Source organism: Rhea americana, unplaced genomic scaffold (assembly GCF_003343005.1).
Source record: "Rhea americana isolate MKP2758 unplaced genomic scaffold, rheAme1 scaffold_221, whole genome shotgun sequence".
In the NCBI taxonomy this organism is placed as follows: domain Eukaryota; kingdom Metazoa; phylum Chordata; class Aves; order Rheiformes; family Rheidae; genus Rhea; species Rhea americana.
In genome coordinates, this window is record NW_028186333.1 from 949497 (window position 1) to 971767 (window position 22271).

At 42.0% G+C, this 22271-nt stretch overlaps 1 protein-coding gene across 2 annotated transcripts in view; it reads right to left on the minus strand.

Annotated features, from left to right (window-relative positions):
• Positions 1–3: 3 nt before the first annotated feature.
• PDGFRL (platelet derived growth factor receptor like) overlaps positions 4–22271 on the minus strand; it is a 22664-nt gene continuing 396 nt past the window's right edge. The window contains exons 1-6 of one of the 2 annotated variants that reach the window (XM_085305510.1): positions 21483–21726; positions 15774–16068; positions 5258–5409; positions 3488–3781; positions 3019–3158; positions 4–711 (exon numbers count right to left, since the gene is read on the minus strand). In XM_085305510.1, coding sequence (XP_085161636.1) covers positions 523–711; positions 3019–3158; positions 3488–3781; positions 5258–5409; positions 15774–16068; positions 21483–21504 — 1092 coding nt within the window. In that variant the 5' untranslated portion in view covers positions 21505–21726 and the 3' untranslated portion in view covers positions 4–522. Of the gene's footprint in view, positions 712–3018; positions 3159–3487; positions 3782–5257; positions 5410–15773; positions 16069–21482; positions 21727–22271 lie in introns of those variants that run through there. The other variant, XM_085305509.1, reaches the window with a different exon arrangement.

Below are 22271 nucleotides of genomic sequence, written 5' to 3' on the forward strand. Positions count from 1 at the left end.
ACATTTTTAGAATGTTCAGAACTTTAATTATTCTTGCAAAATAAACATTGCTTTTGGCTAATAGGTTCACTTTTAACACTTACAGTACTTTAATGTTTAAAATTGCACAGCACCAGAAGAGAGATACCTGCACTGCTGGATTTTTGAAGATATTTARTATCTTCTCAGTTTTCTCTCTCACACACACACAGGTGCAAATCTCCTAGCAGGTTAATCTTATGAAAGCTTGAGGAAAAAGTGTATGTGCAAAGGAAAGCCCAAGAGCACCTATTCCTAAATATAATAAGCCATAGGCATGTTCAGGCTTAAACTTTAATACTTACAGGAGTTTCTTCTCACAGCTGACAACTGCCAAGTATAAGGAACTCTACTTTGGTCTGTCCAGCTAGTAAAAATGGAATGTACTGATATGTGAAAAGAAACAGTGATAGAAAACTTCATTTAAACACTACTAAAGAAATAAATGGCTAAAGTGTCAGATACCATAGTAACAGTTCATTCTATGTCCGGAAGTCTTTCCTATTAGTTTAGTTCAACTTTAGTAGCTACTGTTGTTTCTCCTTGTAGGTTCTGAGCTATACAAATGTAGTTTCCAGCATCTCTTGCTTCAAAATCTTCAATAACAATAACACTCTTTGAGATCCTTGTAGTATGGCCAGTTCCTCTGTTGATCAGTCTCCAGAAGTTCTGGATACTCACAGGCCTCTCAGACTGTTTAAAAAAGACACCCACATAAGGAAATACATGATTCTGCAAACAGTATTTAGCAACACTGTCGTATCAGACCTTGAAGTGAGAGCTCAAGGAGTAGGAGTCTACATCTGAAAGGCTTAAGTGAGGAAGCTGAAGGTGTCTGGCGGTTACAGCAATATTTCTGTATTAAGTGTTGACATACCAGTAACTTGTGCCATATAAGGATAATATAATGGCTCCGCCACTCTTCAGTACAGGTACTACAAATCTTTAGACTAATATGGTGACTCAGTAGGTTAAGGGCTGCCCAAACTCTGCCTAAGGATGTAAATGATCCAGTGTGGGCCACTTGTTATTTTGTGTGTTTGATCAAACAGGAAAGGGTCCTTTTCTTTTTTTTTTTTTTTTTTTTTTTTTGGGGGTGGGGGGGGGAGGTAATCAGGAGAGATGTGTAAGCTTGTGTTTTTCAGACATTTAACAGGACCTGGCCTTGAGCTCCCTGCCCTGAAAGCCGTACAACAGAAGTAGCCAACAAATCTGAAAAGTTCAGTAGGGTTTTTGTTTTAAAAGAGGAAGGTAAGTGTGATCGGCATCACTGATTTCTCTCCCCCCCCCCCCCAAGGGAAAATGGAGGAATTTTCTCAAAAGTATTTCCTTTGCAATAAGGCAGTAGTGTCATACAAAATGTTAACTCTGCACCAAGCATGCAYGCAGTGCTAATCTGGCATGTACTTAAGCAGTTTGTTGGTGCAGAAACCCAAACAAGCCGCTTCCCTCCCTATCCCCAGGCAAAGCTGGCCCTGTGAGACTGTTTACACTGGTGGATGAGCTCCTCAGCCCTTCCTAGGCTGAAAGGCAGCTGCAGGCCGAGGCCAAAGTCTCCCTCAACGCCCRTAGCTGGCTTGCCGGGAGGGTGCAGCCCTCTGCTGACAGCGCACGTGCCTTGCCCCACACTAGATGCAGGATCCGCAGCAAACGAGAGAGACTGTGAATGCACTTAGCAGCTCATATTCAGTCAGTGCTGGAGAGGTGTAACTGTAATTACAAGACCACTGGAAGCAACTGGGCCAAGAATAGCCAGCAACCACGCTTGGGGAAGCGACTTAAGCGTGAAAGATGCAAAAGCAGTGCGGCGTGGACACTAATAAAGCATTTTAGAAGGACAGGGTGAGTCTAGAAAGCAATTCCTTCAGTTGTTTGTATTCTGCAGGTTACTGTGCGTTACAGAAAACTTTAAACTGGGGTTTGAATAGCCAACTACTACACTGCAAGGTATCAAGGGGAATGTTTAAAAAAAAAAAAAAAAAAACTAATGTGATCAGCAGGGAGGTCTTTCTTCTTAGGGCCTACTTCCCCACCCAACAGAGTGGCTGATTATGGAAACAGTCAGAGTTTAAGGCCTTCCTTGAAGGGCAAAGAATTTGGCATTTGTTTATGTACCACACAGGACTAATGCTATGGGCTAAGTCCAGAGGAAGACATTGGGCATTTAAGTCAAAGAAACAACTCTTTAGCAGCACCTCAACCCTAAAGGCACCTTGACTTCCCTTGCCATTTGACTTTTTACTACAGAGATAGCRGCGAGTATAAAGGAATAAACTAACATCTCAGCAAGAACTAGAAAGCTGGTTCCACATGCCTCATGCCCTACAGTTCAAATCCCATCTGTGCTCACTTGGTCTCATTCTTTTCTTTCCTCAAAGGTCACACACCTTCCCAATGGAGATAGTGTGCTACGGTCTCTACCTTAAGCCCAACAAGTTTGCTGTGGTCAGTTAGATTTCACCTTTGTCAAGACAGGTAGGCACTGAACTGTGCTCATTCACTCTCAACAATTACCTCCACTGTTGTTAGGCTACTTAATTCTGCACTGGCCCCGGGACACCAGTGCAGATCTTACCACCTTATTGCTGAGTTCTGCATCATTCTTTGACAATAAAGCCTCAAAAGGGCCAGTAACAGGAACACAAGGAGATCCCTCAGGTCCTGTCTGAGACTTCCCTTTTGGAACTGCTGCCAGAGGCCAAGTCTTTCTGCAATGGCAACCTGAGAAAAGGGTGAGCTCTACAGAGCTTGATTTTTTGCTAAGATGAGTAGAGCTCTCCAGCTATTTCATTTCTGTGATACCTCTCTGCTCTCAGGGATAGACAGGGTGAAGTTCAAAAGAAATGTGTTACCTCCTCCTGCCAGGCATGCCTGAGCTAGCAGGAGGCAGACACTGCAATTTGAAAGAATCTCTATTTCAAATTTATATATTAAATGGCATTCAAAAAGTATTGCATTTATGAAGAGCAAAGCACTTCAAATGGGGCAGACATCTCTTACCTCTTGCCCTGGGTACTGCCAACTGAATTTCACATCTACATCTGGCTCCCCAAGGACTGTGCAGATTATATTAATGCTGTCACTGACTTCTGCTCTATTGGATGATGCTGYAATTGTGGTTGAGGGTGGGCCCTTGGGAACTGATTGAAAGACAGTGGTGGGAAATAGGAAATTAGTTTCCAAAATGAAATATACTGATAAAATATAACCAAGTGGCATTTTTTTGCCTCAGTGTATTTAACCCAACAGGTAAATAGCATATGCCTGGAACTCCTCCCCCTACCCCAAACTAGGAACTTCCTGAAATTTATACCTACAAAGTTTCATCACATCTACTTTTGATCAAGATTTTAAAACTCCAATTACATTATTTATTTCACAATCTTTCTTTTCAGAATTTGTTCACTAAATAACCTCAGCAGAAGAAACAGGAACAGGAAAGCATAAGTGCATGGAAAACTCATCTTACCTTCCACATATAGTAGATGATACTTGATGGAAATCTGAGGTGCCCCCTGTGACTCTGCTTTGCAGTACACAATACCTTTATGATCAGAAGTAGGGTGCTGGTAGACAAAACCCTTTTTCACATCATAAATAATATTAGTTCCATCTGTTTCAATTTCTTCTGCTGGAAATTCCCTGTGTAGAGTTACTTTTGCTGAAGGAGTAGTAACACGGCATGGGATGACTGCAGGTTTATCTGGGTTCAGGTAAACAATCTCAAAATAACTGGGAGTAGGTACAAAAAGTTCCCCTTTATCTGTATAAAAGAGTTAATACAGTTAGAATAATATTTATGTCTTGGTTTAACAAAAGAAGAGAAAGTATTTATGACAGGGTTTTCTGTAAGCAACAGTTAAAATGAACACAAAGCTATTTTACTTTAAATACAAATGAAAGAAAAATAAATGCTCTTCTAATTTGAGAGTGCATATTTACATAGGTTGGACTAAAAACAACAAAAAAATCAAAGTAGTCTTCTAAAAAAAGACTGGTTAAAAAAAAATCATTGTAGTCTAATCTTTTAATGTTAAGAAAGTTTCAGGAATTCCCTTTTATGTATCCAAATACTCATCTGGATCTACTGCTGTTCATCCATCCACTTTTAAACAGTAACATACAGGCAGGCAGGCAAGCAGAGAGATACACACACAGAAGCACTGCTGGAGAGAAATTCTTTGGAACTACAGCTTTTTAATACATATAATTTTAGGTAAAATATGTTTGATTTACTGCATGGTAAACAGGTGAAATATATAGTGCTTTTTGACTGACCATTGAAGACTATTTTCATATTGGCATGTTGCTTATAAATACAATGCTTACATGCCTCTTTCCAGCAGGAGCATTTACACAGTAACTTGATTGAAATGTTTATTCCAATCTTTCTGAAGGAATGTATCCTTGGAACATTAAGTGCTTCTGATAAACAGCTCCTGAACCGTCTCATGGCTCTAATTTATCTCCAAAACTTAACTGCAAACAATCCTATCTAAGCATTTTGTACTGAAATATTTGCTAACCAAGAATGCTTTAGCTCTAATCAGGCAACAAAAGTGGTTTTCCATTTATAATATTTTCCATCAGAAGAAAAAAAATAACTGTTTCAGTTCAGCTCTGTTTTACTACGGAAGCTGTGCGTGGTAATCTACTACAACCTATCCAGGTAGTGTTAAGACTACAGTTAACCTCAAACTCTGTAGGACTATACAAGTATTCAGAGAGTTTTGCCTCTCAACATGATACATAGACTGTTAGGAGGAATTTTGGCTGTGCAGAGATCCATGTATGAGGTCAAGATTTTTGATTTAGTGCAGGTAACTGGGGAGAGAGGAGGAAGAAAACATGAAAGCTCAYGTGGACACTGGAATGCCATGGCAGAATGAATCTTCTATACAGATCTATTTTATCAAGACACATTTTCAAAAAATAAAAATTCTGCAGATTCATTTTATAAGTGATTCTCAGAACATATGCCAGTACTTTCAAAGGCTTTTGCTTTCCACTGCATTATGCATTATTTTGGGTAAGCAGTTAGCATAATCCATAGAGAAAACAGACTCGTAACACACTGAGCAAGTAACTGTCTGCTCATTTCTACCAGCATTGTCCCCCTTACCATCTACTAAAAAAAGAAAAAAATTGTGAAAAAACATCTTGACAGTGAAAGATCTGATACAGACTTATTCCTGCCTTACTAGCAAATATATTTCCATTAATAAACCCAAATGGTTACCTGTGAAAAAGATGTATGTTGAACCCATTTTAGTCTCATCCTTCCTGCATATGTTACCGTTGCACTGTGGAAGCCAGCAGCTATATTCACCTGTGTCTGCGGCAGTGGAGTTTGTAAGGATCAGCTGCCCATACCTGTCAAGCTGCTTTATACTGGGGAGGGAAACAAAACAAAACAAAAGGCACAGACAAGCATAGGTGTGTTTTCTTATACATTTTTCTCACACTACTTCTACTTACTCAAGATTTTTTTACTTCTATTTGGCAATTGACACAAATTCCTCTTTCACRGGTATGTTTTAACTTCCCCTTTTGATCCAGCAAAACCTTGCAGTAGTTTTATTGACTTCAGTGACCTGCACGAGTGCTTACATGCCTTTGTTTTGTACCTTCATTCTTGGGTTCCTTCCAGTCCTTGCTTTGAAACTAGGTCATGACTGCCACGGACAATATGTTTGTCTACATTTTGTCCATATGTACCCTGTGTTTTCATGCTTCAAGTCAACCTGCATGCCTCTCAGTCTCTTTTTGATTCTGTTTACTTCAATCATAGCACAGTCTCAATAGTATAACAGTATATAGCAAAGATACTTCAGGATGATCAGCAGCGCTTTAAAAGGTGCTTATTTAACGGTATATGCCCGTTTTCAGCATGATGACTTTCCTGCCTTCAACACACTGGCCCAATTTTTCATTTGCAAACAGCAACATTCAGAACTTCTACTTCAGCTTAGGCCAGGCTTTGTTCTGCAAGTAAGCAACTTTGGCACTGGCTCCTCTCTTGCCCTAAGCTGTCTCACTGGAAACCAGTAAGGTAGTTTTCCCTTCATTCCAGTGGTATTTTAGAATATGATACTGCCAACTGTTTCAGGTGTAATGGCTGTGTCACAGTGAGGTAACTTTGTAAAATTCAGTCTGTGTGTGGACTTTTGATTTGTTGTTTTCTCTTACCCCAAATTATGTATGTCTCTCAGTGGATTTAAATTTGTAAACCAACTTATATGTTTATGCTAACAATGCTTCTAAGGGTCAAAGGTCCTATCCATTAAATTCAACAGGCACAATCTCATGTTGTTTTTATTTATTTTTGGATTTGCTTTCCTGGCTCTTTCTTGTACACAGATGGTGTTACAGTTAGCAGCACTTCCTGTGTTGCCTTCTGATGGATCGCAAAAGCATCAGTGCAACAGTACAAGCGCTCAGCAAATCCTGTCAGGATAGCAGTGTGGCAGTATTGATACATTCCACTGCTGCTTTGACCCTTAAAAATGTTGTTTTCAACCATGTGCCTCTACATAGTAGCACAGCCAGAAAATGAAGCTTTCCTGTTTTCCTTTGCAAGAGCATCTGCCAGGATCCCTGCTATCAAGTTCCAAGGCCATTTCTGTCGGAACTAAGTCAGGAAAGATTCCAGTGTGAAGCACCTGACAGTGAATTCTTCTTCCATGTTTTAAACCGGGTCTTGGCAAATATGCAGCCTGCATGAATTCTAAACAGCTACCATGCTGCTTATTCTATTTATTATGCACTCCTGTTCATTAATGCAGCAGTTACTCTGTAACTTGCTGATGCAAGGACTGAATCAATTATTTCTAGGATTAAAACACTTAGAAGAGTATTCAGAGCCTACAATGCAGTGGGGCATGCCTACAGTCACACTGCTAAAAGTAACAAGGTGTTTTAGAGGATCAGAMTTTCTTCAGTTTTGCTTATGTCTCCATTGCAGGCAGTCTCCCCCTAACTGCTCACATGCACTTTTTTTAAAACAGAGAGGCTATTGCTTTCAGTTATATGCATACCCTGAAATTTCTGGCTTTTCCTGAGTGTTCTGCTAGCAGTTTGTACTGCCACCTGCAAGCACAAGCAAAGGTTCGTGCTACCCAATGCTCAGCCTTCAGCCAAGGCCAGTAGCTTAGCAATTAAAAACACACCAAGTGCACAGCCCAGACATGGCTAACTGAGAATGGGCTCTGCCACTAAAGCCTTCAGGCACTGTAAGTCACACATTGCTCCACCACTAGACTTGCCTAAGGAAATAAGCAAATCGTGTTTCCTACCCACTAATCAACTTGTCCTACATGACCTCCTCTGGTTCTAGTTCTTTTAATCATATAATTACAGAATAATAACATTTTTCATTTTTAATATATGCACTACCTTACATAATAAATACATTTCAATTTTTGAATACACTTCAACAAATTCCTAATCATGCAAGAGAGAGCTTGTTGTATATCACACCAAACAAGGAAGGGGAAAGAAATCCAAAATGTGTCTTCATCTGTCTTATTATTATTATTATTTATCTTCAGAGTTCACATTTCATGGGCTACATGACTACATTGGCATACGATGCWTTGCAAGTATCCAGCACCAAATGTCAACATTACAGAGAAACCATTATGCTAGAACATTTTTGCCTCCAACAGTTAATGCAGACACTGAAGTCTAGCTTGAAATCAACTGACAAAAATAAGGTCAGAGTTAATTAATTATTGTACAGTGTATTCTACTTAACTGAGAACAATCTATCCAGTGATCAATTCCCAGGGAGGCAGTCATCCACAAACATGCACTAACAAAACCTAGCAACTGAAAGACTGGAAATGTTCAGACTTGTGACATACTAAGCAGACAAAATAGACTACATAAAGTAAATCACAAATGTTACAATGTCTATTTCATTAGTGTTTTTTAGATGCTGAGAAATCAAGACTCAAAAGCTAAAACTTTGCTATGTTCTACACACCACTAAGAAAAAATTTCGTATACAAAAGCATTTCGAGATTGTTTAAAGAAACTAATAACCTACTTCAAAACCTTATCCCATACATTCCTCTTACTAAGCTTTAGTTAATAAGAACCCTGTATTTTAAGTTCAAAAGATCTTTGCCAGAAAAACTATGCCAAGTTTAGAAGGTAGAAAAAGATGCAACAAGACAAAAAATAGTATGTATAATGTCACTTAAAAGTATCTAGCAAACCCCTCAATCACTGTATCATACTGAYACAAGAGAGTGTAGCTTAAATGAAAGCTTACTGGAAGAGGAATATATTTTACTGTTTAACACAAAAAAACCCTCCTAGTTTTCAAACTTCAGAACGTATGGGAACGAAACAAAATTCAGGTATAAACACTGGCAAAAACAACATCCCACTAAGCCAACAGAAGCCTGTGTCCTTTTAAAGCAATCTAATTTCACCCTGTACAACACCCACAGTATACTCAGTTCTGTGGGGATCTGAACTTCTGTCTGCACACCAATTGCATGCACGCACTGTGCGTGTGATGTATGTCCACCTCTTCCGTTCAGCCTTTTCCAGTGCAGCAGGTCCACTTCATGTAAGCTGATTTGTCAGCTGAAGTTCTGTGACAAATTCAGCCATTTTCTGGGACGTGAGACATCCACACTCCAAGTCAGGCAGAGTGAAAACTTTGTGAAGTTAGAATATCTAGAACACATATTACTATAAAGCATCAAAAGGGAAAAAGTGCTAGCCTTTATTTCTCTTTCACCCCTCTCGGTTTTCAGTCCTTCTATGCTGTAGATCCAGTTTCTGGGTGAGCCTACAGTCACTCATTTGTTTATGCACAGAATTAGGAAACACCATTCCTGCCCTTCCACTCTAGAAGTGCACTCATTACCTTTGACAGTTAAGGACTCCAAGATTTTGGGCTATTCTGTTCAGCCAGCACAAAAAATTTAGAAACAAAAAGATATCTTGAGGGCATATTTATGCTGAACAATGCAAGACAACATTAGAGACTGTCAGTTAATACTGAAGCAAGCTGGTGCATGCCCTTGACTTACTACAGCCAAGTTTGCACGGTTCGAGCCTTCTGCCCAGAGATGCATTGCATGCTACACTCTCCAAAGCTACGTATATCATTTTAGTGCATGCTGGTGTTTCCTCCAGTTTGGAAGTGGAAAGAAAGGATTCCTCCTCTGAACAAACAGAGGAGACAGCCAAAAATCCCTTCTTTCACCCAGCACCTCCACCMTGAACCATAAGGTTTCCCTCCCTCCCATAATTGCAATTCTAGTAGATGCTGAGGGCCTTAAAGCCTGCTCTTGCAGTAGCTAGCTCTCAGGGGATGTAAATAAAACAAGAAGCAAAGCATTTTATGATTTTCCTAAAAATCCGTTACTGTTCACAGCAGACCAGTTGAAAGGGTACATCCTTCTACTACGGAGAAGCAACAATTAAATGCTCCCACACTGACTATTGCAGGAACGCCCACATAAATAAAATAAAGAATGCTAGACCCCAGCACAAGTGTATCAGCCTTGTTGCACTGCCTCTCCTCCTCAGGTATCCTGTGACCAAGAAACCTGCTTCCTCCTCCTCCCCAGCTGCCTCTTCACTTTTGAGTACCTCCTCGGATCACAACTACTTCCCCCTGCTGCTGCCACTTCCAGTTTGCCCCAGTATCCCAGCTCCAGCAAGCCTGCCTTGGAAATGCAAGGCAATATATAAGGCAACAGAATCCCAAATTACAAAATGCCATAAAAATTAGGAAATGCACAACTTTTACCCCAAATTACCTTAAGTGCTTATATTTTATCCTATTTGCATCATTATAATTAAAAAGTACTTAATTTTGCAAGACAGGAATAGACAGTCAAACAAATAATGAGGAAACATTTAGACTCTTCTCTAAAAATTGAGGATACTTGCCTTGCCTTCCTTAGTGTGAGTTGCTAGTATTCAGATAACATTTCTTGGAGGTCTACAGAACTATATGTATAATCAAACCATGCCAGCAACATATTTGCAAATGCAGAAAGTGTAAGAGCTACTTTAAAACAAACTCAAAAACAAAAATATCCCCCCCACACACACTACACATACTTTCTTTTGATAAAATTTTGCAGTCAACTTTGGTATGCTGGGAAGGCCAGGTCCTTACTGCAGCTGATATACGCCACCTACTGGACTAAATACAGGTAAATTTTTTTTACTTACTGCAAAAGAAACTAGAGTAATTGTTTGGATCAGCCACAGGATCTTTCGAGAGATACTGCTGCTATAAGCAATAGACTTGTTGCTCTAAAGTCTTCCATTAGCTATAAAGAGATTTATTCAGCCAGTGCAGTTCTTGAACTTTCTAGCTGTCAGGGAACAAGCAAAAATACACTTAAAGCAGAATCAGCTCTTACATTTCCAAAGGATACATCACTCACAAAGGAGATCACAGCATTCATAACTATTAATCTTCAATCCTATTCTTTGAAAATACAAATAGGAAGAAGAATAATATACCTGAAAAATTAACTAACTGGCAGAGATTTTAACGTAGCACCCTGCCTGTAAGGAAGTGAAATGGGTCAYGGAGATGCAGGTAATCTTGGTTACATTTACAAACAGCATACAAACTTTTGCTTAATTTAGAAACAAAAGGACAACAGAGGTTGATACTTTGCTCATAAACTCTATGCCTCCCTCACTTAATAATCCAAGAAAAGCTCTGTATGGCTCTTTCTTGGGATACCGCTTGCAATGCTTGGTACTTCCTCACTGTCCTGACTGTTTCTCTTTCATAGCCACATAAATCTCCACAAAACAGCCAGTGAAAACAGGCTCTAATGGCAAAAATGTGCCTGTGAAAACATGCTTAAACTCCTTAAGTTTCTTTCCCCTTACAAATTAAAAACAAAATAGTATATTTAATCTACATTTAACTATGCATACTGTGTTCAAGAACTGGGAAGGCCAACAAATTTATGGCTTGTGGAAAAGATGTATAGAGCAGATCATCTGGTGGGACTGAGAAGGAGAGAGTCCTCAGTTCTCTTCCTGCTCTAACAACTACTTATGCAGTTTCCATTAAAATGTCTCTAGATGAAACTAAAAAGCCTTCCTAAACCCAAGATGACTGTTCTCAGCATTAAATTCTGTCACAATCCTTTCATAGTCCTTCCTTCCGTACCATGAACTTTGCTAATCCTTTACAGATAAAGGTAATTTTGTTAAGAAAGGTGAAGAATACCCTCACTTGCTCCTTAGCATGGGGYTTGGCGTATTCTCTTGCAAGCTGAGAGACATGGGGTTGAACTTCTGCAGGAAATTAACCTTGGTGGCTCAGGTGACATCTACTAGCACACCCTACTGATGTCCAACCAGCACAGCCCCMAAAAAGTAGGTCTCTGTAGAGCAGTATAGTTGGTAGTGAATATGTAACAACCACACTACACACATTTTGAGTTTTGCTTCAGACTAGCTCTAATATGGTTCCCTGTTGGTGGCTGGAGTAYACTACTGTCCCCCCAGACCATTTCTTTTCAAAAGTTATGTCTGCTCAAGTGTTTTAGCAAGATGCCCTAAACATTAGGCTGCCAGAGGAGCAGACGCTACTTTTCCCAAAAGAAGAGAGTGAATCCTGTGCAGTTACTTGAAAGAAGATTCAAGGCCATTGGACCCAAAGCATATTGAAGATCTCACCCCACACACAACTCAGGGTAAAACTCTTAAGCCTCAAAGCAGAGCTGTATTTCTCACAAACTCTTGTATTGAGCATTTCTATTAATTAATATGGGACAACTCTTCCCTCAGTTAAAAGATTTCCAGGTCACCCTTTAAACATCTTTCTGAAGTTCACATTGGAAAGTTCCAAAGGAACTTCAGTTAATTCCTGAGCAGGGTTGAAGTACCACCAAGAACTGCACTCCTACCTTGCCTCTCGCTCTTTTTTTTGGGGGGCCTGAAGCAGAAACAAAATTTCACAGAACTCATCTGTGCATTCTGTGGGAAGAAAGTTGTGGGGAGAGAATGCATTGAGGGGAACTTCATGAAGAAGCTCTGTACTTTTATTGTAGAAAAGCTTTCAGGAAGTCAAAATTACACAACTTCTAAATATTTATTATTTTAAAATTATTATTTAAAAAATGATATGTTTACCATATTCAGAAAGTAGCATTTACTATGGGCAGCATAGTAAATCCAGCTCAGAAGTGTTGAAGTTTTTAATTTATATCCCAGACATTATAACATTATCTAAAGGTGTGAAATACCTCCTGTTTCCATCTCCTGGAGCAACAAAAAACAACAGAACTCAGGTTCCACTCTACAGAGAAAGATGTCACAGAATCATAGAACCGGTAAGGTTGGAAGGGACCTCTGGAGATCATCTAGTCCAACCTCCCTGCTCAGCAGGGGCACCTAGAGCATGGTAGACAGGGTTGCATCCAGGCACGCCTTGAAGATCTCCAGAGRRGGAGACTCCACAACCTCTCTGGGCARCCTGCTCCAGTGCTCCGTCACTCTCACAGGGAAGAAATTCCCCCTCACAGTCAGGCGGAACTTCCTGTGGTTCAGTTTCTGCCCATTGCCTCTTGTCCTGTCACAGGGGACAACTGAAAAGAGTTTGGCCCTGTCCCCTTGACACCCTCCCTTCAGGTACTTGTACACATTGATAAGATCCCCCCCTCAGTCTTCTCTTCCCCAGGCTGAAGAGGCCCAGCTCTCGCAGCCGTTCCTCATAGGGCAGGTGCTCCAGCCCTCTGATCATCTTCGTAGCCCTATGCTGGACTCTCTCCAGTAGATCCATGTTTCTCTTGTAGTGGGGAGCCCAGAACTGGACACAGGACTCAAGATGAGGCCTCCCCAGGGCTGAGGAGAGGGGCAGGATCACCTCTCTCGACCTGCTGGCAACACTCTTCCCACTGCACCCCAGGAGACCACTGGCCTTCCYGGTCACAAGGGCACATTGCTGGCTCATGGTCAGCTTGTCATCCACCAGCACTCCCAGGTCCTTCTCTGCAGAGCTGCTCTCCAGMAGGTCRGCCCCCAGCTTGTACTGGTGMCTASGGTTATTYCTCCYTAGGTGCAGGACCCTGCACTTGCCCTTGTTGAACCTCATGAGGTTCCYCTCCGCCCAGCTCTCCAGCCTGTCCAGGTCTCTCTGAATGGCAGCACAGCCCTCAGGTGTGTCAGGCACTCCTCCCAGCTTGGTATCATCAGCAAACTTGCTGAGGAGGCACTCTGTCCCCTCATCCAGGCCACTGATGAAGAAACTGAACAGGATGGGACCCAGTATGAGCCCTGGGGGACTCTACTAGCCACAGGCCTCCAACTAGACTCTGCGCCACCGATGATGACCCTCTGAGCTCTGCCTTTCAGCCAGTTCTCAATTCATGCTGACTACTCCTGATCAACTTCTCTTCCTCCATATGTCTGGAGATGACATCCAGAACGAGCTGTTCCATCACCTTCCCAGGGATGGAGGTGAGGCTGACTGGCCTATAGTTGCCTGGGTCCTCCTTCTTGCCCTTCTCGAAGACTGGAGTGACATTGGCTTTCTTCCAGTCCTCAGGCACCTCTCCAGTTCTCCAGAACCTTTCAAAGATGATGGAGAGCAGCCTGGCAACAACATCCGCCAGCTCCCTCAGTACCCGTGGGTGCATCCCATCCAGGCCCATGGATTTGTGGATGTCTAGCCTGCCCAGAAAGTCTCTCTCTAATCCTATCCTCCTCAACCAAAGGAAGATCTTCCCTTCTCCAGACTTTCTCCCTCATGGGGGATTCATGGGGGCTGCCCTTAGCAGTGAAGACTGAAGCAAAGAAGGCATTCARTAACTCTGCCTTCTCTCTATCCCTTGTCACCAGGGCCCCCTGCCCCATTCAGCAGCAGGCCCACATTTTCCCTAGTCCTCCTCTTGCTGCTGATGTATTTGAAGAAGCCCTTCCTGTTGTCCTTAACATCCCTTGCCAGACTCAATTCCAACTGGGCCTTAGCCTTCCTCACCACATCTCCACATACTCTGACTGCATTCCTATAATTCTCCCAAGTAGCCTGTCCCCTCTCCCACATTCTGTGTACTTTCTTCTCTGTCTGAATTTGGCCAAGAGCTCCTTGAGCTTGGAGGAAGTGATGTTTGAATACTAGCCAGCTCTCCTGGACCCCCCTTCCTTCTAGGGCCTTAACCCATGAGATTACTCCAAGTAGGTCTCTGAAGAGCCCAAAGTCCGCTCTCCTCAAGTCCAGGGTTGCAATCCGGCTTGTTGCCTTACTTCTTTCTTGTAGGATCCTGAACTCCACCATTTCATGGTCACTGTAGCCAAGGCTGCCCCCAACTTTCACATCTCTAACCAGTCCCTCTCTGTTGGTAAAGATAAGATCCAGCAGGACACCTTTCCTCGTAGGTTCCTCCACTATTTGCGACAAGAAGTTATCACCAATGCATTGCAGGAGCCTCCTGGACTGCTTGTGCCTTGCTGTGTTGTCCTTCCAGCAGATGTCAGGGTGGCTGAAGTCCCCCATGAGAACCAGGGCCTGTGATGGTGAGGCTACTTCCAGCTGTCTATAGAAGGCCTCAACAACTTTCTCTTCCTGGTCAGGTGGCCTGTAGTAGACACCCACAACAGTGTCCCCCATGTTGGCCTGCCCTTTGATCTTTACCCACAAGCTCTCAACTGCCATCTCCTCCTCCTCCACCCCTAGGCAGAGCTCGATGCATTCCAGTTGCTCTCTCACACAAAGAGCAACTGCACCACCTTGCGTTCCTGGCCTGTCTTTCCTAAAAAGCACGTAGCTGTCAATGACAGCATTCCCATCATGTGAGCTATCCCACCATGCCTCTGTAATTGCAATGAGATCATGGCCCTGCGATCACACACAGATCTCCAGCTCCTCCTGTTTGTTCCCCATGCTGCGTGCATTGGTGTACAGGCATTYCAAAGAGGTGGTCATGCCTGCAGGTTTCCCAGGAAGGGTGTACGGGGGTCGGCCATAGCCACGTCCCAAACACACATGCCCAGCTGCATGCACCCATTGGAGGCCCCAAAACCTAACTCGTGTTTTGTTGTCTAACCTGTCTGTATGACTCCCCTCCTCCCCCCTCCTACCTAGTTTAAAGCCCTCTTTACTAGGCTGGCTAACCTGTTTGCAAAGGCAAATGTGCCCCGCTTGGTGAGCTGAATCCCATCTCTCCCCACCAGTTGTCCACCTTCAAACCATGTTCCATTGTCATAGAATCCAAAACCCTGTTGCCAACACAGAGGCGTACCAGGTGTTGATTTGGAAAACCTTCCTACTCCTCCTCCCATGCCTCCCCCTAACCGGCAGGACTGATGAGAAGATCATCTGGGCTCCCAGACCCTTGATCACCATGCCCAAGGCCTTGAAGTCTTCTTTGATTGTTTCTAGTTTGTTCTCTGTAATGCTTTGGAAGGCAGTCATGCTTTGGAATGACTTACAGACTACAGCGAGTAACAAAATAGATTTTAATCTCACTGATAATTTACTCTCCTCGTAAGCAAGACAGCAAATATTTATTTCCCAGTTCATATATAGCTTCTTTACACTATACATAGTTACATCACAGAGTGATTAGGACCTGTATCACTTTGTTCATGAAAGATAAGTATCCTTCATTACTGATATTAGTTACTACTAGGTGTAAGATCTTCATCATTAAAAAAAAAGGGGGGAGGGGAGAGTAAAATATGGTCGTGTTGAAATTGGTAAAGTTCTAAATTTTTTTTCCACTCCAAAAAAAAAAAGAAAAATAGCTTACCTGAGTCTGGAGTCTTTAAAGGTGTCTAAGTATGAAGGATAGCTCCAACTAACATTACTGCCCTTACATCGCAGTTCTATGCTTTGTCCTGCAGACAGACTTAAAGTGGCAGCTAGTTTCTGGAAACGACCTTTATCCATCACCTGTGTCAGTATGGACTGGGATTTTGAAGAGGGGTCAGCAGGTTCTCTCTCCTTCATTTTGGGGCTTTTGGGTTTTACTTTTTTGCCGATAGGCTTAATTCTGTTTTCCCCTGGTTCTTTTGGACGCTTACTCTTTGCAGACTGTCCAATAACTAGTAAAATAAGGAACAGAAGGCAATGTTACTGATCAGAAAAAGTTCATACATAGTTTTCTTACATATAAATTCTTCCTTATTATCACAAAAAACAAAGTTTTGCTATTACAAAAAGTATTTTCTCTTCTAGAATTTCATCTTGATCTGTTCTTCCTACAAATATTTATAAAAACGAGTAAGAGTTTCAGTTTCCATGAGTTTTTGAAGTCTCTAGTATAACCTATTTTCCTGGCAGGGCTAGGGAGAAAGCTTTCAATAACATGTGGAAAATCTATATTCATACATGGCACAGTTTATATAAGTAGACAAATATGTAAGACATAAGAATTCAGAGGGGAAGGGGAAAGAAAGGCAGCATTTCTATCTCCAGTTACTTCTGTGATATCAACCTCACGTCTTTTCTGTTCCCTATGCACCACTGCACAAGTTCTCCACCTTCTTAAGTATGTCATGCCTATCAATTCTGCATAACCTTTCACTATGCCACATTACCATAAGAGAGACATGGAAAAACTCAGGAAGTGCAGAACTTCTTGGTGAAAATATAATTAGCACTTAAGTCATTTCAAGGTGGCATTTAATTCATCCCTCTTCAGTAACAGCCATTTATACTGAAAGTCCAGACAAAAACAGAATGTTATTTAGAGGCAAATAGTAGATTTCATCTGCTAGTGGCCACAGGGGCTCCCAGCAGCCTTTAAATGTAGCACAAAATAAATGGGAAGGAAATAGGAGGTGTTCTAAACTGGCTCACATAGACTATCACTTATTTTTAAAAGTATCATTCTAATGGCAATTACAGCCATCTCTGGCTGAAGATTTATGGTCAGTGAATATAATCTTTCCAACCTGATGAAATCTTGAACCCTTGAAACCAGCAAAGTGCTGCAGTAAGGCTATCAGTGAAAAAAGATATATTATTTCTTTTGTCACATGCATATCCCTTCTAAAAAGTGCTTCTGTGGCATAAACCAAGAGTAGAATCAACTCAAGTATGTAGTAACAGAATTACATGCCCTGGGGTCTCAGTTTTGGGGTGGGAGGAGCAAGGGGGAGAATGGGAGAGATGTGGAGAGTGAGGACTATTTTGAAGAAAGTTATTCCTGCACACAAGCGTTTGCCTAACTGAACCCTTCCTAAGCAGATACAACCTCATTTCCTCTTTCTCAGCCTTTGAGCCTCCACGTTATGGTCATTCCTGATTACAAGCCCATGCATTTTATTAACTGTTCTGGAAATGCATGAGCTCACCAAATGATCCCAGATGTCCCAATGCAACCCAGTTTTAAAATGCATGATACAGTTGTTTAGGATGTTTACTTATTCCACAGCTGGACAGTAGCTTCAAGTCTTTATGCCTAACTTTAAATAAAGGTGCATCTAAGATTGTTATCCTTTCTCACAGCTTGTCCCGTGCATGTAAGCCAGGGGACAGGAGATGAGAGACTGACCTATACTGTATCCTAAAAATACATAAATAATTTCATAAACTCAGGTCTACATAGGATGAAACTCGTAAATGACTTGTCAGGTAGAAAGGGCCAAAGTGCTTCTGAGCTTCAAAATTCCTCTGCAAACTTTCTCAAGATTTTTTTGGTGAGCCTTATCTTTGAGTTTTGCTAATCTGCGTCTAACTCCTCCAATGCATATCAAAACAAAAACAGAAAAATAGAATGCTACTGCTGCCATATATTGCCTACATATGCCAGGCAAATTCTTTTTGTCAGCACACAGCAAAGAGTAAAATAAATCTATCCTATGTTATGAACTGCAGGTGCAAATCCCATATGAACACAGTTAATTCACTTCGCTCCAGAAAGCATTTCAATTCTTTAACATTCCTGTAGATTGATAGTGGCCTTTAATAAAAAAAAAAAAAAAAAAAAAAAAAAAAAAAACAAGGTATTCACACTTTAGCTACCAATAGGAAGCATAGATCTTTTTTGAGATGACCCTAAAACTGCTGTCCCCAGAACTCCATGAACTCCATAAACCAACAGCTAATGCATATTAATGATAGTTTTTTTCACAACAAAGTACTCTGGTATTTTATTCTACAAAGCAATCGATAAGCCCACTATGGAGCCCTATTCCATATTGAGTTAGCACGAATTAAAAGTTGTGCTGGATTCTGTATTAACAGCAGCAATTGTACACTTTCTCCCACTGATCTATACCAGCCTAGGCATGAAGAATGGCATGGCAGTGTATCACATTCATCAAAGTTTCTGATATGGTTACTATGCCCACATGTGCCATTAACTCCCCCTTAAGCTCCCCCAGAGTGAACATGGATACATACAAGTAATTAGGTTTTTAAATGTATGCTCTTACTTTCTGTAGGTGCTCGCTCTTACCCTTTGATCCTACTGGCCCTACAAAGTCTATGGCCCCACCCTGCCTCAGCACATCAGAAGAAAAGGATTTATGGCTGTTTTCATCTCTGTTCCAAGTTGTTTCTCAAACTTTATTTTTTTTTAATTTAACTCATATGTGAGTTAAAGAGCCTCCTCATCTTATGTAATTCCCCCTTACGAAATTAAACACATCAGTGGTTTCTTTGGCTTTTACGATTCCTGCAAGAATACTGAAGCTACAGTCTGGTTCTCTTAAAGTAACATCTGAATCCAGCCCAGAGCACTGCTCAGGATCCAGTCAAGGGCTGCTGCTTCTGGGGGGCTCTCCGAGTAGCTGCTCTATGGAGTCACTATTTGTGGCACCTAAGCACTTAGGCTCAGCATCACACTCCTCCAACCCACATGAGGGAAAGGGAATTCTTCCTTTTGTTGTTCTTTCCCATCTTTGTGCTCTCTCTGATTTTCCTTAACATACCAGTCATTTTCTCTGTCATATGGGGCGGTCAGTAATTAGGTTATTTTTTCTCTTTAGCTCAGTTATTTCAGTCCAGATGGATCATATGACATTTACTGAAGAAGTTCACAACGCACCTGATCTGACACTAAAGCTTTCTTTAACATATACTGCCACCCTTCCCTTGTGGCAAGCTCTTTGATCTTTCCTGCATAATTTGTACCCAGGTATCAGAAGGTCTCGCTGACCGGCCTGGCAAGCCTCTTGGATCAACATCCTCATTTCAAGCCACCCCTGTACATTTCAGACTCATCTGCAGACACACATAATCCTCAATCCATTCACCTGGGGTTTTTTGCAGCCTATTTAAATAGGACTATTTGCTTAGACTCCTCTTTGCCATTTCCATTATATTCTGCCAACTTGACATTGCTCCTATAGCTTCACCCCAAGAGAACCCATCAATCTAAACCATATGTTTTCCATGCCTGACAAGCTGTCTTTAAGAAATGGTTAAAATTGAAATGCTTTCACAGGGTAGTCTTTACATGCCAGAAGCCTGGTTTTAATTTTCTCTAGATGAAGTTTTTCCTTTCCGCACAAGTTCCCTCTGTTCCACAAGTTTCTCTAGTTCCTAATGAGTCTAAACACCTCCCCTCCTTTGCCACAGTCCCAGCTATGCAGCAAGACTCTGGCTTTCTGACCCCATCTTCCCCTACAGATGCAGAGGCATTTCAGGAAATCAGAGGAGTTTTAAATTTCCTGTGCAGCAAACCAGGTTTTGCCTCTCTCCAGCGCCTCCTGGAGTTGTCAGCTTCCAAACAAACCATAACCATGCTCCTCCCCAACACTCCCTAAAAGTCTGCCCAGATATCTACTAACATCACCACTTTTGCACAGCACAACTCAGTCTTCTGTTATCACAGAAGAAAATACCTGCACACCTGATAATTAAATTAACTGGTACTATAGCCTGCCATATCAAATCCCTGCTAAACAAACTGATTCCTCCTTTCACTTACCTCAACTGCAAGACTTTCCCAGGGAAAGAAACAAACTCAACCACCCCACTTATGTAAAAACACACCACAATTTAGGTGCTTTACCATCTAACTGGATTTATGTGCACAGCAATCATAACTAAGTAATGGTATTTATTAAAATTTTTAAAGAAGACTGAGCAGAAAAATATTGCAAAACCTCCTCCTTTCTACACCTCTGCTCAGCTCCCATGTCAGTTCTAGGATGCACTGCAGTCACTTCCTTTGCAATGGTACATTCAGCATCCCTAATTCATTATGATTAAATAGAAGAAAATATATCCATACGTCACACAAACACACCACACAGCGCTTTTTGCTCCTGGTTCACAGCATTAGTTTCATCCTATCCTTCAATGTTTCTCTCCTCTTGGTTTTGAAGATATTACACACACACACTCACTGGCCATAGGAGTATGAGATATAATGCCAAAAAGCATCCAGTTTTGCCATGTGACACTACCCATATCCAAATGCACGTTCCACTGAATTTACACCTACACAGGCCGTTAACTAACGAAGGCCCTTGACTGTCTTCAAACGTCCACTACGAGACCTTCAGAGCAAACAGCGAACAAGGTCTCCCAGAATGACGAAGCATCATGTTCCCTGTCCTCCATATGTGCTCGTTCCTCAATACAGGCCCCATCTTCTTAGTATCAAAGACCTTTCAACTCACATTAATGTGGGCAAGCTCTTCCTTGAAAAAAAAAATCAGCCAAGTGTTAGGTTATCATAAAGAATAACCCATCTCCACCTGGAGCACTGCCTTTGCAATTACAATTAAGGTAACAAAACAGGTTGGGTGTGTGATACTGTAAATCAAAAATTAATAATCCAAATCAACCCTCATACAGGCAATCTGGAATGACACATTTTACTGCTTATTAGCTAACATAAAGCAAGTTAAGAACACAATTCTGAAAGCAGAATGTCTGTTTGGGGACTTATATCTACAGCTTTAAATGAATAATTATCACTAAATATACCCAGTCATTTCCACATAGATAATACTCTGGATGACATGTGAGAAATACCAAGTCAAACCTCAGTATAAATCTAGATAAACTAAGAAGCAACCTCAGTATAAACCAGATGAACTAAGAAGTAGGCCTGGAAAACCTATTACACTCTGACACTACTACAAGTTGCAACACCTTTCCCATTCTATGCTTTTATTGCCTATTTCTTGAGTAGAAAATACTTCTTTGGATGTGGCACTACATAGCCACAGAACAGATCTCTCTTCTGCAACGCACAGTAACTGCTTGTCCAGAATACATCTCCTTTTAAACACAATCCTAACAAAAAAGAGGCTGGAAAGGACTTCTAGAGGTCTCTTCCAGCTCCAGCTCAAGTTCATGCTMAAAGCAGGGCTAGCCTCACAGGTAGGTAAGGTTGCTGAGGGCCTTGTCCAGGAGACCTGTGACCAGAGGACTTCCATCTCAGAGGACGGAGACCCTGCAGTGTCCCTGGGCAACTGGTTTCAGTGTTTAACAGCTCTCAAAGCGAAGACTTTTTTTTTTTTTTAATGTCCTTCTGAGATTTTTTTTTCCTTACGTCCTGGGCAACCTGTGCTCATGGCCTCGTTTCCTTCCACTGTGCACCTCGCAGTCTGCCTCCAACTTCTCTACAAGCCCTCAGCGTCACAAGGCGGGGGAACAACTTCTCTTCCCAAGGCTGAACGAATCCCATCCCCTAGCCTTTCCGTGACAACATGTTGGAAGTGGTGGCGAAAGGGGATGATGCATCCATCTTCGCTTCAGCTGTTGTCTTCCTCAGCATCCCACGGATTATACAACAGCTGACAGCTCTGGAAAAGCATAAGCCACTGACTACCACTACAAGCGGGAAAAATAATGAGTTCGTTGGCTTCTCCTGAAGGAGTTTTAATAAGTTTATTTACACTTTGCAAGAGCGAAACAGTCCCTGGTTTTCTTAGTTAAAGGCCCAAATCAGTTGAGGATTGAGTATGAACTTCCTTTTCCAGCCAAAACCCAACTTTCCCCCCACTTCCCTCAAGAGCTTATCACAACCTGGAACTGGGCAACCGAGTTTGCTCCTTCCCACAAAAGCCCCAGCCGCGCACAGAAACGGCCTCCGCGGGACCCCTCTGCTCCTCCGCCCCGGGGGCCCGCGGCCGGCGCGCCGGACCCCGGCGCAGGGCGCGCGGCCCAGCGGGCGCCTCGCAGCCTCTTACCGTAACTCGCCTCCCTGGGGCTGCCTGAGCCGCTGCCGGGCGAGCGGAGAGCAGCGCCCGCAAACAGCTGCCACAGCCTCTCGAGGCGCCGAGTTTCTTCATCTTTTTCACTCCCACATGACACACTGATTTTTTTTTTTAATCCCCCC